This window comes from Panthera onca, chromosome D2 (genome assembly GCF_046562875.1).
Source record: "Panthera onca isolate mPanOnc1 chromosome D2, mPanOnc1 haplotype 2, whole genome shotgun sequence".
NCBI lineage: Eukaryota > Metazoa > Chordata > Mammalia > Carnivora > Felidae > Panthera > Panthera onca.
The window spans coordinates 30,898,203-30,914,864 of record NC_138349.1 but is presented as its reverse complement, the minus strand read 5'-3'; the positions used below and the strand labels follow the sequence as shown (position 1 = coordinate 30,914,864).

The window sequence follows — 16,662 nt, the reverse complement described above, 5'->3', positions numbered from 1 at the left end:
GATTTTTTTCTTTCACATTTTAGAAAGGTAACACAGCGCACACACCATTTATTACATAACACCCCCAAGAGGGATGGGGCAGCACCCTATAATTAAACACATTAATATTTCTGCCGTAAAATAAATGAATATTCACACTAAGTGGGATAAATAAAGTCTATAAATAGCTCACATCAGCCCAGGACAGGTTTTGCTATCAATTCACTTTCCCACAAACTTAAAAAAAAAACAAAACACCTGAGGCTTTCAGAATGGTTTGGATTTCAGGACTGCGGTAGAGGACTGTGGGCCTGGCCTGCCGTGCTCACGGCTGCTCCCGAGGCGGCGGCAGCCTGGTCATTGCTTCCTGACGCTAAGGGCACCTCTGCGGAGGGCCCCGCAGGCTTCAGCCTCCCCCAACAGTGAGCGGCCCTGCCCTCCTCTGTCACACCAGGGCCCCTTTAGGCGGTAACCTCCCGCTCGTCTAGTCCCCACTGAAGTACCCTGGTTAACTTCTGGTGAAGCGCGGGCGGGGGTGAGAAGGCAGCTGCCGGCAGCCGGGGCTCACAGAGCACCATGGGTACCTGTGCATTCAGTGGCAGAAATTTCTCACGCCGTTGAGTTCCTACCTCAGTGAGACAAGAGGAACAAATGGGACCAGGATGACTCTGTCCCTCTCTGTTGGCTTCATGACCTCCCATTCCTCCCGCTCACCCAAGACAAACATTTCCCAGAGTGTGCTTTATGGAACCCTGGTCTCTGTGAGATGCCTGGAGAAAAGATTTTGTGATCATCTGAGTTTGGGAAAGACCACATCTTCCATCCCCCTCTCGAGCGTCTCCATGGACATCAGTCTATTAAAACTTTTAAAAAGTCTTGCAATAAATTACCTGCTTAATCTTATCTAAAATTTTTTTTAAATGTTTATTTCTGAGAGAGAGAGAGAGAGAGAGAGAGAGAGATACAGAATGTGAGCGGGGGAGAGGCAGAGAGAGAGAGGAAGACACAGAACCCGAAGCAGGCTCCAGGCTCCGAGCTGTCAGCACAGAGCCCGACGTGGGGCTTGAACTCATGGACTGCGAGATCATGATCTGAGCTGAAGTCGGATGCTTAACAGACTGAGCCACCCAGGCGCCCCTGCTTAATCATTTAATACAGTCTTTCCCAAATACAGTTGGCCATGGAACCTCTCTTCACAGCTCATCTATTAACATCCCGTGGACCTAGCACTGTTCTTAGCAAACTGCTGTCTTAGGGCGTTGATGTCCACCCAGGCTCTGGAGAAGGGTCAGGGCGCCATGTGCTGTTAGCTTCTTCCCCTGTTCCACCTCCTGGCTTCTGAGCTGACCAGGGACGCCCAGAAGAATAAACTAATTAAGGTAAAATGTGCAACAGCGATGCAGAGCCTTGTAGATCATAAATGGGAACGGCAAAATCAATGGCAGCCCCTCTACAGGCAGAGGCCCGGAGGCCTGGGTGAGGAGAGATGGGAGCCCGTGATTTAGGAAGAGCAAACGCTCTGGCAGCTGCAACCTGGGTAATTAGGTGTGTCAGGAAGACAGATAAACAGTGAGCTGTGTGGGTCGATGGCACTGGCAATAACCACCCGGCACTGGCCTCCGGCCCATGTCAGCGTCTAATCCCGCCTTCTGGCTCCTTGTAGCTGCACTCTGCCCTGGGGTCCCTCGCCAAGTTGGGGGGCAGCTGCTCGGGAAGAAGGGAGAAGAGGGGGGCTCTCCTGAGCCCCTGTGGGAGACTCTGAGAGGGCAGAGGCCTGGGAGAAAGAGAAGGGTGTTCATGGGCAAGACATGGGGTGCTAGGGGTCACAGCCCCTATGAGAGGCAGGTCTGGGGGCTCCCAATTCCCATCCTGACTTTGGCACCTTGGCATTAAAGGAGGCTTGGAACTGCCAGTTACTGCCAGGTGGCCAGCTGGGAAGGCCCTGTAGGTGAGGCTCGGGGGGTCTATCATGCCCTGCTGGGTACCAAGTGCAGTAGGAGGCCACAGAGAAGCAGGAGTCCTGGTCGCTGATTCAGGGTGCTTACAGTCCATTCTACAACAGGAAGGGTAAGTAGAGGAGATGCTGCGGGACCACAGTGAAACTAATATTACTTAACATTTCTATAGCACTTCATGTATATTCAGTCATGTGCCAGGCACATATATTCATTCACTAACCCTCACCACAACCCCCGAGGTGGGCACTATTCCCCTGACCTGATGCACAACAGGCAAGGGACCTACCTAAGACCCCACAGTTATTAGAGCTCTGAGAAACAGGACAGGATGATACATCCTGGAGATGCCACGGAGTCAGGGTGGAAGGGGCTGTAGCGAGCAGGGAGGGCCTCGTGATGGAGGAGGCATGTGTACCCGTACTTGAAGGGTCAGAGTAACAACAACAATGACTCTTGTTTATCGAGCACTTGGCATGGCCAGGCTTTGTGTGAAGCATTCTCTTTTACAGCCATCCTCTTGCCGAAACCCCGCAGCCACCTTGAGAGCTGGTATAGACCCATTTTACAGGTGGAGAAATCGAGGGGGCAGAGAGATTAGTCAATTGCCCAAGGTCACAGAACTAGTAAGTGGTGGAGACAGATTCAAAGCCTGTGCTTCTGTGTGCTGCGCTCTATGGCTTAGGTGGAGGGGTGGTGCTCTAGGCAGGCCGGGTGCATAGACAGAGATGCAGAGGAGACGCCAGAGAGGACAGTTTGTGGAGGTTGAGGAGGAAAAACATGGCAGGGCAGGAGAGACCCACTAATCCCAAGACTGACGGTGAAGGGGCCTTGGTGGTTCTGATCTGGGGAAGACAGTGTTTCCAGAAGATTAACCTGGCAGTGGAGTGAGGAGTGAGCTAGCAAGGGGGAAAAGGCGGACACCTCTGTGATGATAGGGGGAGTGAGAGGAAGCACGGGCTACAGGAAGCTGGAGCATGAAGGGCAGGGGGGGTTGGGTGAGAGAGGTCCACAATGTAGGGACAGCTACTGAAACAGGGAGGCTGGGCCAGCTGGGAGTGGCCACTTGCATCTGACAGGGTCCCAAAGTGGAGAGAAGACATGTCCAGGAGGTCACTGGCCACAAAGGAGAACAGCTTGCACAGCAGTGAGGTTGGAGCTGGGGCAGAGGAGAAAGAACGTGTCCCAGGAGCAGACTCATTCGGGTGTAGGAGGAAGAAGGGGCAGAGATGGGGGAATCATCAGACAAGTAAAAGGGGAAGGTTCTGCATTGAGGGCAGCAGTGTTAAGCAAGTGGCCCTCAAGTCACCATTCTGTCATCCCCTCCACACCAAGCTCTGTCCCCAGAGGATAACTTGGAGCCACTAGGAGGGTGCGTTTGGGTCATAAAGGGCTCTTCCTAAGGATCATTGGCCTGAGTGCCTCCTCCCCCATGGGCTGCCCCCACCTCAGGGAGATGACCTGGCTTGTGGTCTGGTATTGGTGGCAAAGAGAAGAGTGAGCTATGTGTGTGGCAGGGAAGAGGGCTCCGCTTCCAACTTCCTTCATAAGGCAAAGAGATTACTGCCAAACAGCGGGGTTAAGGAGGGAGCCAGCAACGTCCCTGGCCTAGGGTGACCTTAGGCAAGTCATCAGCTTGTCTTTTTCTTGTTTGTAAAATTGGATAAGGAGAACGGCCACCTATTCATCAGGCTGTTGTGAGAGTTAAATTCTATACTGTATGTGAAGTACTTAGGATAGTATCTGGCACATGATAAATTCCATAAATAATAAAAATAATAGGGGCACCTGGATGGCTCACTTGCTTAAGTGTCCTCCTACTCTTGGTTTTGGCTCAGGTCATGATCTCATGGTTTTGTGACTTTGAGCCCCACGTCAGGCTCTGCGCTGACAGCATGGAGCCTGCTTGGAATTTTCTCTCTCCCCTCCCCCTCTATCCCTCCCCCACTTGCTCTATGTCTCTCTCAAAATAAATAAACTTGGAAAAATAAAAAAAAATATCATCATCATCATCACCACCACCCCTGTCACCGTCATCATGACACTCCTCACCATCCTCCCCATCATGACCATCATTATCATCACCACCCTCATCATCACCACCATGCCACCATCATCATCCGGGGAATTACAGGGCATGACCACTCCAGGTCCTCAATGAGCCACATCCCAGGAGACAACTGTATAAGCTGATATTAAATATAAAATGCTTTATAAGACTTAGTCAACGGAAAGCCAGCAAAGCTGTGATGGCCTCAGGGGAAGAAAGGACTAGTTTAGGCAAAGGACATTTTAATAAAGAAGGAACCTAGACTTCCCTTGGCCATGATATAATTTCTGACCCCAGTCTTCCTCCTTCCATCCCTGGGTGAAGAGGGAAATCTTGACCAACCCCTGCCAGATGCTTCACTCATATCAGCTCATTTAGCCCTCTCCATGTCATGTCGGGAAGGTAGGTTCTTCATTTTACAGAGAGAAATTGGGACTCTGAGGGTTAAGTCATTTGCTTAGAGATGCACATCCGGTGTTAAGTGGCAAAGCTGAGCTTCAAACAGTGGCCTGACTTCAAAGTGTCCCCATCCCACCTTGTATTAAAGAGCTGGAGGGGTGCTGGTGGAGGGCACTCCAGTCCCTGACTCCTAAGGAACCTCGTTCTGAGAAAATGGCCTTTGGGGCCCCATACTCTTTATGGAACTGCTTTGACAGCCTCATCCATCCTGCCTTCTTATGGGGCCACATGTAAATGAGCCCCATAGGGGTAAGGGAGGGAGCCTGAGCACTCATGAGCTTCTTCCCAAAGGGGGCCAGGCTGGGTGAGCTGAAAATCAGCACTGTGCATCCAAAGGAAACAAGGCTGGGGATGAGGAGACCTTGGGAGCCGACTAGGATAGAAGGTGGAGACTGAGCAGGTACTCAGGCTTTACGAGGCACAGGAAGTCAAGGACATCCTGTTAAAATGCAGATTCTGGTCTGGTAGGTCTGGAATAGGGCCTGAGCGTCTGGCTGTTGCCGGTGCTGCTGGGCCACAGAACACACTCTGAGTTGCAAGAGACAGCGTATCTGGGTGTAGCTGCAAGTGGCCTGGCTGAGGGAGCTGCCGGACCAGGGGTGCTTTCAAGAGCAGGTGGCTCATCTGTGGTGTGGGCAGAAGCTGGAAGTGCAACCCGCCCTCCGTCCCCTTTCCTTTCTGGCACAGTGACTGACCCCTTCCCTCTGAGAGGGCACAGAAGCTCCTCCCGGTGGCCTAAGGACGACACAGAGCCCACAAGCCATCAGAAAAAACCGCGATAAATCCAAGTTCATAAACCTAAAATTGTTCTGCATTGCAAAACCCGCGATGAACAAAGACAAAACAAAAATGACAAACAAGGGGAAACTATTTGCAACATGCATTACAGACAGAGGACTAATTTCCCTAATTTATAAAGAGGTGTTATAAATCAATAAGAAAAAGGCCAATAATCAATAGAAAAAATGGGCAAAGACGATGAGCAGAGACTCAAATACATAAAAATATGCTCAGCCTCACTCGTTTAGAGAAAAATGAAAATTAAGACTACATTTAGGTACCAATTTTTTCCTATAATATTGGCAAATATTAAAAATGATGACACACTGTGTCAATGAGAATGTTGGGAAATGCTCACTCGCGTCAGGGCCAAATGGAATGTCATTAGACTGTCCATTTGAAGGGTGGTTTGGCAATGCCTATCAAATCCACACACGTATGCTCCTCTGATGCAGTGATTCCCTTGTAGGAACTCACCTTACAGGCGCACCTGCCATTGTGGACAATGGTATGTTGCATAAACTTATTCATTTGGTGGCACGGCTTGTTGGAGCAGGAGATTGAAAGCAACCTAAATGTTCATCAACAGAGGACCGATTTGGTGAATGGCAAATCAACACAGTAGAGTACTACACAGCCATCAAAAGAAGGAGCAAGCTATCTGTGTGCTGCTGTGAAATAATACCCCAAATTGATTGCTAAATGAAACAAACCAAGAGCAGCCATGTGAGTAGAGTACACACTACTGTTTCGGTAGAAGAGGAGGGAGGTATATGCAGATTGAAGGCAGCAGATTATTAGTGACTATTCTGTTGAACTCAGCGAGTAAAAATAACATAAGTGGTGGGGCTCACAGTTGCCGCTGGCCCATCCCCTACCCACACCACCGTTACTCAAGGTTACATGGGCAGGAGAACTCGGGGCCACACAGGACAGCAGCTAGGCTGGCCAGCGCCAGATCCCTAGGGCGATGGGCTCTGACCGGGAGCTGCAGGAGGTCCTCGGTTCTTGGATGGCGAGGGAGGTGCTGGCACCAGCCTCTAGTCCCCCTTTGTCCTACATCCCCTCCTACCTGGTTTTCACCAAGTAATGTATTATCTGAACCACACTGGCTTGTATTTTTCCAGTTAAGTTAAGCCATAAGCTGGTTTTGTGGCCCAGGCCTTCCTGGGATTGTGGTCAGTCTTTCTGTTCCCTCCCTCCTACCTATTTTCCAATTCTTAATCCTTAACCCATGCCCCCCTGGTACCCTTATCTGGGTGGTACTTGTTTACATGATGGTCCTTTTCTGTTTCTGCTCCTAGAGTCTCTCTCTCCCATGGGCCAGGAGGGAGGCCTGACCCCTCTGCCCAGGACACTTCTAAAGCCTCTGACTTGCTTCACGCTGCAGGATTATAATGGCTATTGCTTGGAGAGCACTTATTAAGTCCTAGACACCATTATAAGTGCTTTTCATTGAGTATCTCAGTTACTCATTCAAATGTATGTATTGAATGTTTATTAAGTGACATCAGCACTTCTTTGGGCCTGGACACACAGCAGCAAGCAAGACAAAGTTTTTACACCTGTGGAGCTGAGTAGGAGAGATGAACAACAAATGTATAACATACTTTCAGTAGTGCTAAGTGCTAGGAAGAGAAATAAAGTGAATTAAGGTAGCAGAGACAGATAGGGATTTAAGGTGTAGGGCATCTGGGGATGGTAGGTAGGGCATCTGGGGATGAGCCTGAATGAAGGGAAGGGGTGATTTCTGACAATAGTGGTGGGAAAAGCATTTCAGGCAGAGGGAACAGCAAGTATGAAGGCCTCAAGTGGGAACATGGTGAGCAAGAGGAAGTGAGTGAGTGGAGGCAACGAGGTCAGAAGGGCAATCTGGCTCACACCAAGGAGGGGTGTTGTAGGCCACAACAAAGACTCTGGATATAGTCTACGGAGCTCATGGAGGGAGCTGAGCTTATGAAGTTGATAGAATTTTTCGTGTTCTACAGATGAAGGGATTGAGGCTGAAAGAAGTCACCCAGTGAGTAAGGTGCAGAACCCAGTGTTGTACAGACTGACCCCCACTGCCAGGATGCAGGGTCTCAACCCTTCTCCAGGACACCAGTGCTGACATCCCAAAGACTGGCTAAGGGAGGGGACAGGGCTGTCCTTCCACAGGTCCCTCCCAGGCACATGCCAGGGCAGGCGTGGGCTGGCAGGGCTCCTAGAGAGGATCTCAGGTTCCCCACAGTGGGCAGGGTGGCAGTGGCTGAGTATCGTGCCAGCTGGACCCAAGGAGGCGCTGACGTGGCACAAATATCCCAGCTCCACACCTGCCCACTGTCGATGAATCGACTGAATCACCCAACTGAAAAATGAACTCGAACCCACAGAAGGTCACCGGGAGCTGCACGTCTGGAGCTGAGGCTGCTGGGCACTGTCGCCCTTACCCCAGCGCTGGGGGCCCAGCTCCAGCCTCTCCCAGAAGAACACTTGTGCCCTCCAACCCAGGAAGCCCAGGACCTCCTGGGGGTCTTCCATGTTGCTGCCTCCCCTTGCCTTACCTTGGTTGGCACACCTTCTCTCAGGCCCAATGACTCATGCTTTGTCTGTTCTTTCGGGATTTATTTATCAGGTTTTGACTGTGCTCTTAGAACGTTCAAAATCTAGCTGGGCTGGGGGTGCCGGTATGAGGACTTTAGAGTCCATGAGAGTCAGGTACCTAGAGAAATATATAGCTGTACTGGGCATACAGTGTAAACTTCAGGAGGGTAGGATTTTTGTTTCATTCATAGGGCATCCTCAATGCCTAGAATAGAGCCTGGCACACAGTAGGTGCTCATTAAATAGTTGTCCAATGAATGAATACATTCATGAATGAATGGGGCCATGGTTAGGCTAGGCTGGGCACGGAACTAACATGACTGGTGCGGGGGTGGGGGGTTGGTTAGTCTTTCAACTTTGCACATGGGAATCACCTGGAAAGCTTTACAGTCTGCTAACTGGGTCCCACCCCCAGAGATTCGGATTGGACTGCACTGGGGTGCACTGTGGGAACTGGGAGTGATAAAAGCTCCCCAGGAGATTTTAATGTACAGCTGGGGCTGAGCACCTCTGTCCTAGGATTCACAATGGAACACTCCAAGAGCATGGGAGGGGCTACTGCTTCAGAGCCACCTGATGTCTCCTCCCAGGTGCTCTTTGTTCGGTGAGTAGGGAGGAGAGTCTGTCCCCTTCCTCTGGCATCCTGCCTGCCAAGCCTATGTTGAACACCGCCCCCCCCCCCCCTCCACCTTCCATAGTTCTCCCTATTTCTGCTTCCCTGCCCTCCCACATCTTCCTGGGGACTCACCCCTTTCACCGCTGTCCCTTGCTGCTGCTCCCCTCCTGACCTTGATCAACTTAAAGGGTTGATCAGCCCATCAATTAATTGTGTCCTAATCCAATCTTGGCTTGGTTGGAGAGAGGGCAGTAAATCCAGCTGGGTAATCATGCCCTGATATTTGTGTAGGGATAATTACTATCTCTCAGGCCTCACTTGGTGGCAAGATGAGATGAAAACCCATAAAACACCACTCGGGGCTGTGGCTCATTGTTTCTTGGCTGCACAAGGCTGGCCGCCAGCCAGTCAGCCCCGCCTGTGTCGGCCCCTGCCCCTGGCACGGGCCCCAACCTCTTCCTCTCCCATTCATGCCACTGGCAGGGCTCAACATCAGGGCAGTCTAGGGGCTGGATTCTGGCCTGGCCTCAAAAACCAGTGGGGGCAACATTATGGGCCCAAGGAAAGCTAATGTGTGTGCTCGGGCTGGGGAAGAGGTGGGGAAGGTGAACCCCAGAGCCAGGCAATCACCTGCCTCTAGGAGATTGGGAGGGCCCAGGATGGTGAATACATAAAGTCTGAACTATAGGGTGTTGTCTAGACCAACCGAAGAGGCTGCTGCCATCTGGAAGAGTCCAACGCATGTCCCACCTGGCCCCTTAGGGACATGAGGCTCTGAGTGCCCCAGGAGGACATTATGGCCTGGGACTTCCCAGCAGATGTGGCCCCATGGGAATGGACTTCATTCTAGTGGGCTGAACTCAGGCTTGAGAGAATGGGAGAGTCAAGGGCTGGGAACCATTTTGATATTTAGCCCCAAGTACATAGTCCCCCAACTTGTGCAACACTAGGCACCCACTATGAGTCAGGCTCTCCACTGGGTCCTGAGGACATAGGATTGAGCAAGGCCATGGAGTATCTTTTTTTTCTTTTCTTTTCTTTCTTTCTTTCCTTTTTTTTTTTTTTTTACTTATTTAGAGAGAGAGAGAAAGCGAGCATGAGTGGGGGAGGGGCAGAGAGAGAGAGGAGACAGAGAATCCCAAGCAGGCTCTGCACTGTCAGCACAGAGCCCGATGCAGGGCTCAAACCCATGAACCATGAGATCATGACCTGAGCTGAAATGAAGAGTTGGACACTTAACCAACTGAGCCACCCAGGTACCCCAGGGCTTGGGTGTATCTTAATTAAAGGGCGGATCTGGAGTCAGACCCCGGGGTTTGAATCTTGGGACTTACAAGTTTTGTGGCCTTGTGCCAGTCATGTGACCTCTGTGCCTTGGTCTCCTCAGCTATAAAGTAGGATGCCCAGAACCTACCTAAATGAGTTGTTGCAAGGCTTAGATGAGATGATTAATATAAAGTGCTTGGATCTAGGCCTGGCACACAGTAGGTGCTACTTAAGTATTAGCTGTTACCATTATTGTTACTATTACTTAGCCTTCTGGGCATCAATTTTCCTCAGCCATTCCTTGGTTTGTAGGGCCTTGCTACTCAAAGTGTGGTCCCTGGACCAGCAGCATCATCATAGCCTGGGAGTTATGTTAGCAATGCAGGATGTTGGGCCCCATGCAGACTTGCTGAGTCAGAATGTGCATTTATACAAGACCCCCAGGTAAGTCAGATGAGACACTTTGGGCTGGAAAAGGCTCCACGAACTCAAGTCCGTCTTCTTCCAAGTTGTATCCCCAGCCTCTAGTACCTCTAGTCTGGAATGGAGTTGGTGCTCAGCAGGAATTTGTGGCGTGAATAAATGAGCTCAGCTAAAAGCTGTGGGGGGCCCTTGAAGGATTTCAAAGCATTTTGAAAGGTCCCCTAGAAGCAGCATAGAGGGCGATTCCAGGGGGCCATCTGTCCAGTGAGCAGTGGAGGGAAAGGAGGGGAGGGGTTAGGAGGACTGGGGGGCAAGGAGGACAGAAAGTCTGAGGGAGAGAACGGGTCTCCTCCATTCATGCTCCAAAGTTTCTAGGCCCAGGGCCTGGGAGCTGAGAACAAGCTTCATTTACAAGGGAAGAAGGGGTCCTCCTGGGGGTCTCTGCTGGGACAGAGAGAGGTGCTGGAGGCAGCAGGGGTCTACGCCTGGGGGAGCCCGTGACAGTAGCCTGAGGAAGGCCAGGGCCCGGAAGGCCCTACCTCCAGCTGGTGTTGGGAGGAAGAGGGTGGGAAGCAGGAAGAGGCCCAGGGCCCCACACCCTTACCTGAGAAGGCATTATTGGTGTTGAGGAAGTAGATCTCCTCACGGCCATCCCCGTCAATGTCGCAGGCTGTGACCCCGATAGCATTCCCTTGCCGGTCCCGCAGTGCATAGTAAGGGGAGCTGCGCTCATCCACTGCGATGTTCACCAGTCGCTTTTGGGCCCGGTCATACTTCAGAACCAGGTTGGGGCCGTTGTACCTGGAGGAGGTAGGGGGAGGGGGTGTTGAGGAGGAGCAGCTGGGCTCACCTGGGGTCCCTGCCCCCCCCCCCCCCCCAGCAATGGGGCTTGGAAAATCCTCCCAGACAGGTCAGTAGGGGGGGGGGGGTGCAATTCAGTCCTGGCTCATTTAGGAGTCCCTGGGTGTTTGGTGAGTGTCCCTGAATCAGATACAGACTCACTTAAAGTAAGAGTCAGCTGGGCCCACATGGGACACAGTATGAGAAGCAGAGTGGCACAGAAGGATGGGCAGCCCGTGACAATCCCCTTACCACGGGCTTCACTGAAGAAAATGACCGCCCCCCTAGATCTACCTTGCCCATTTCAATGTAAAAGACACTTTCATATTGATGATCTCACTAATTTAAATCTAATAAGCAAGTGGGGTGGGCATGGGAGGTTGTATTACTAATGCTTTTCACAGACGAGGCAACCGATGAGCTGCACTGGAGAAAATGAGGGTCAGGGTGCCGTTCCCCAAGGTAATGCAGCTAGTAAGTGTCAGGTGCTAGGTCCTGGACGCAGGCACTTGCTGCACAAACGAGCCCTGGAAGAGCAGAGGCTTTGTTGCTGAGGTTTGGAATGACTCTTTCCTGACAGAGCCCAGGCATTTAAACACAGTAGCATGAAATGGGCACCTCTGAACGGAGATTACAAACACATTGAAAGTCAGTGGGTGGATCCGTTGGATCTCTTTTTCTAAGGGACTCCATATGAAAGATTAAAATGCTCATCTATTGTCATCTCTCCGGTCTCATTCTCCTGCAGCCACTCAGCCTCTTGCTGCACTGAAGCCCCAGGCATGTTCTTGCCTCAGGGACTTTGCACCTGCTGTTCCCTCTGCCCAGGAGCCATTTCCTCCAGACATCCACGCGGCTGTCTCCCTGGCTCTGTTGTTGCTTCTCAGTGAGGCCTTCCTGCCACATTCCTGAAACCTGCAAACACTCCCCACCCCACTACTCTTATCCCTCATCCCTGCTCTCTTCCCCTGAAGCTTTTACTAGCGGCAGACCGTTCCCTATCTTCTTGTTTATCTCTTCCTTCTCTGTCTGATCCCACTAGAATATCAGCTCCAAGGGCAGAAGTTTTTGTCTGTTTCGTTCGCCAGGGCTTAGAACAGTCCCTGACACACAATAGGTGCTCAATAAATACTTGTTGAATGATTGAACGAATGAAACCTCAGAATCCACGTCTGAGTCATAAGGGTTTAGGTGTCCCACAGTCGATTTCTTCCCATTGCCTTTCCATCTGTGGAAAGCACCATGCCCAAGGTCACCCCCGGGAGGCATAGCTGTGAATGTCTGAAGACCTTCTCCCGCCTCTAGGGAACACCAGCTTGCCAGGCTCTCCTAAGGAACCCGGCCAACGTCCATCCATTAGTCCCGGCCTCCTGCTTTTGTTTTAACCTAAGCGTGTACATCCTGAGTGACGTTTAGCTGCAGGCCTCCGGCTGTCCTGGCCCAGAACACTCAGGGGGTGGGGATGGGGTGAGCGGAAAGACCTCGCCAAGGTCTTTGAGAGAAATCACTTCTTGTTTTCCTGAAACTGATCCAACTTGGGCCTCTCCTCCGTCACTGAGATGCAGAGCTTGTGAAGTTTGGGGAATGCTGAGCAACTGGCCGGGCGCATTTTGGCACCCACAGTGTGTTAAGGTGGGGCAGGGGTGCAGAGCTCACTGGGAGCTGCGTCAGCACCCAGTGATGGAAGGTCGTGCCTTGCACGCCTTGATGAACAGTGTCTGAGGTCTGCAAGTCGAGGGCACGGCATGACCCATGGGGCGCGTCTGGGCAGGAGAGACAGAACGCTTGGGTTCCAGCACCGGCAGCAGCTGGCTCCCGCCCCCAGGGACAGGAAGTGCCAGGATGCTGCACACTAGTCCTCCAAGCCCCCAGGTCTGCTGGTTGCTACCATCTTACTGCTCCTCACAAGACACCACAGTCCTAGAGCCCAGGGCTCATTAAAAGCACTATCAGATGCATTGTTTCACCTCAGCCCCAAAGAACGAGGGTTGATAAGGCATTTTCCTAGAAAAGGAAACAGGGTCAGGGAGGCAGTGAGCTGTCCAAGGTTACACAGCTGGTACGTGGCCGTGCCAGGCCTCTAACTGTCTCCAGGGTCTAAATCCCGTGTTCTTTCCACACTGCCCATGGTGTCAATGCTCCCGGTTCTCTGATTTATCTTTCTGGTGACTTCCCCCAAAGTAGCGACCATGAGAAATGCCCATGAAGGAGGAGATAATAGCCTGCCATTCCCACGGCACTTGCACGTTCTCATCCTCGATCTCATTTACTTTTCCCAGGTCCTGACTTTCCCCCAGATTGGTTTTGTAACCTCGGGCTGGTCAGTTTCCCTTGCTAGGTTCTGGGTTTCTGTTCTGCAAACTGGACTAACTCGGGGGTCACAACACGTGTCGACAAATGTGGCCACAGGGAGGTAGGGGCCTGGCTCTGTGCAAATTGGAGGCCAGTCCTTTGGCCCTGAAGCCTCGGTGGCAGGTGTGCCCACAAGGCCCATGGCGGTGGCCCTGGGGGAGCAGATGGCCCTGAATCATCTCTTCTTTGGAGAGCTTGGGGGTGCTAGTTCCAGGGCATTCCCTAGGGGTTAGCGGGGTGAGGTTACCAGGCCGGTTCAAGTTCCTCCATCTGTTACGGAAGGGGTAGGTGCCGTGGAGTCCTGCCTAAACCTAACTGGCGGCCTGGGGCGAATCTTGACACTGTGGCCCCTTCCCTCCCACCACCCCCCCTAAGGACGACAGACACGAAGCCAAACCAACAGATCCTACTAGGCTTCCCAAAAAGCCCTGATGCGAAGCCAGAAGTAAATGCAGAGTTGACCGTCCTGCCTCCACCCAGGCTGCCCCTTGCTGGGTCTGCCGGACTGACATCTGGGCCTCCCACAATCCTCCCCCAGGATAACCAGTCTCATCCCCTCCCCTCTTCTCCCCGGAGCAGATGCTCCTGTCGGGTTCCTCACCACCCGCCCCCCACCCCCAAACAGTCTCTGCCTTCTCCAGCTCCTGTGACTTTGCTCAGCTGCAGCTGCCCCCTTCCGTGGGGAATGGTCTCCCCCTCCCGCCCTCCCCCGCAGCCTGCCCCTACCAACTGCCTCTCGCCTGGATGCGCTCTCTTCTCCGGGTACCCGGTGTTTTGCACCTCGCTTATTCCTGCGAGGGCAGAGCTGTTTGTGTTCCAACATCCCTTCCCTTCGTTACAACATATGCTTCTCGAGCCCAGGAAGCATGTGGCTACATCTCTGCATTTGCTGTGCCTACAGCGATCCTTGGCATTGAGAAGGTGCTCCACAAATGTCTGTCCAACGTATGAGTGAGTGAGAGGATGAAAACAGTCACGAGCAGCATCAATAGAGCAGTCATCACGTGCCAAGCACCCTTCTGAGCGCCGTATACCCACCATCGCACTTCACCCTCATGGATTTTACAGGATTTTACAGATGTGGACACCGAGGCACCGAGGTTGGCCACAGTCACTAACCCACCCACGGTCTCTCTGGGTGGCGGTCCCCATGTTGACAAGCCTCAGGGGCTGGAGGTGAGGGATGTGAAATGTCACATATCCTCTCTCTGACACCTGCCAGAAATCGTTGGTTTCTTCCAGAAATTCAGGAAGAGCCGAGGCTCAGTTAAAGGGGCTTGGGAAGTGGGACAGGGTCTTGTGTTCTTGAAAAGCAGCCGTGACTTCATAACATCAAAGCTGGGCCAGCAGGCAGAAGTGACTGGCTTGGTGGCAACTGGAAAACCTGCCTGAGAGACACTGGTAGGGCACAACCCATACCGTGTGAGTGCCAGCTAATTCTGGTGCTCGTCCTCTGGGACAGGACTGCTGTGGACAGGGAGGGCCTTTGGGTTAGGGGAGGAGAGCAGTGTGGGCACGGGGGCCTGGCCCTGCCCCTTCCTGGCTGTGACCTTGAACATGTCCCTTACTGCCTCATCCCTAACTCAGGGCTGCTACGTACCTCATGGCATGGCTGTAAGGCTGAGACAGTGTGTGATAACACTCGGTAAGCTGTGAAGAGTTACACAATTCTAAGTTCTCATCGTTATGAAAAGTAACACAAAAGCTGAGGCACAATCTCGCTCTTCACTGATCATTTTGAGTTTCCAAACACACCCTAGTGTTTCTTTTTTTTTTAAGTTTATTTATTTTGAGCGAGAAAGAGAGAGACAGAGACAGTATGAGAGGGGGAGGGGCAGAGAGAGAGGGGGAGAGAGAATCCCAAGCAGGCTCTGCACCCACGAACCATGAGATCATGCCCTGGGCCAAGATCAATAATCAGATGCTTAGCGGGCTGAGCCCTGGCCCCCCTCCGCTCCTTGTATCTCTTATCCCAAACACCTCACCCTTGATCTCTCATCCTCTGCAGCGTGTTTCTTTCTTCCCCTTCACGACCAAACTTCTTGGATACTTGTCTTCACAGGTGGTCCTCGTTCTCTCATCACCCATTCACCCCACCCCCACCCCCGTTCCCCCCAACTCCAGCAAAGCCACTCTTATTACTGTCACAGGTGACTTTCATGGGGCCACATCTAGGGACAGGCTTTTGGTCCTCATCTCCCTCGGCATCCCAGCTGCACCCGGTGTGAGGGCCTGCTCTCTCTCCACTCCCTCTTGAAACACCCTGCACTCTTGGCTTTGAGGACGCATGCTGTCCTGGCTCCTTTCCCTCTCTGGTCCCCCTTCCTTTGCCTCTTTACAGGTTCTTCCTTCTCTCCCTGCTCCTGGGCCCCTTTCTCCTCTCTCTGTCCCCTTCCACTGGTGGATGACATCCATTCCCACGACCGACAACCCCCACATTTCCATCCCCGACCCGAATCCCTAGTCTGAGCACAGACTCCTACATCCGACGGCCTGCCTGACATTTCCCCTTGCATGCTCCGCACTAGCCTCCGATGGAACGTGCCCCAAACGGAAGTATGATTGCTCGGCACCCCCCTTCCCTGCAACGGGCACCCTGGTGCCAGCCTTGCTCTTCCGCCCCCTTGTCTTCACATCTAATTCATCGGCCAATCTTGTCATTTCTACCTCCTAAAATATTTCTAATGCTTTCTCTTCTTTCCTCACTCACTGTCACCATCTCTGGAGAGTCTCCTTCCACTGCTTCCCCTCCGGCCCCTAAAATCTAACCATTCCCCCACACTGTAGCCAGAAACATTTTTGAAACACGTAAACCAGATCAGCCACTCTCCTGCTTAAAACCCTTTGGTGGCCCCCTTTAATGTTGGAATGACCCCTCACTATGCCTGGCCTGGGAGCCTGGCTCGGTCTGTTGCCGCCTTGCTGACCTCCTCCAACCATGCTGGTCTCCTTTCAGTTCCTGGTGCCACCTCAGCCCCATGACCTCTTGCTTTGTCCTAGGAAGTGTCCTCCATTTCCCTCCTGCTTTGTCCTAAGCTGGCTCCTGCTCACCCTCTGGGTCCCACCTTGAAAGGCAGCTCAGAGAGATCATTCCCTCCCCAGTATTCCAATCCAATCGTGCACCCACTGCTCCGCTCTCGTTCAGGTGCATAGTTATTGCCCGTTTCTCCCAGTAAACCATAAGCTCTGTGAGGGCAGGGACGGTGTCTGCTTTGTTCATCCCCATCACTGAGTACATAGTGAACGCTCAATAAATACTTGCCGAGTGAACAAAAGAGAAGAAGCTGTGGAAGGTATGGGATCATTACTGGGTGGGTGAGCAAAAATCAACTTTGATTTCCTATTTTTACTAGTTCCCA

General features: G+C 52.3%; 1 protein-coding gene across 5 annotated transcripts in view; it reads right to left on the bottom strand.

Moving 5' to 3' along the window:
* Positions 1–16,662, bottom strand: part of CRTAC1 (cartilage acidic protein 1) — a 159,628-nt gene that overhangs the window by 62,304 nt on the left and 80,662 nt on the right. For all 5 annotated transcript variants that reach the window (XM_078434688.1, XM_078434689.2, XM_078434690.2 and 2 more), the window contains exon 3: positions 10,716–10,912. In XM_078434688.1, the coding sequence (XP_078290814.1) occupies positions 10,716–10,912 (197 nt within the window). The remainder of the gene's footprint in view (positions 1–10,715; positions 10,913–16,662) is intronic.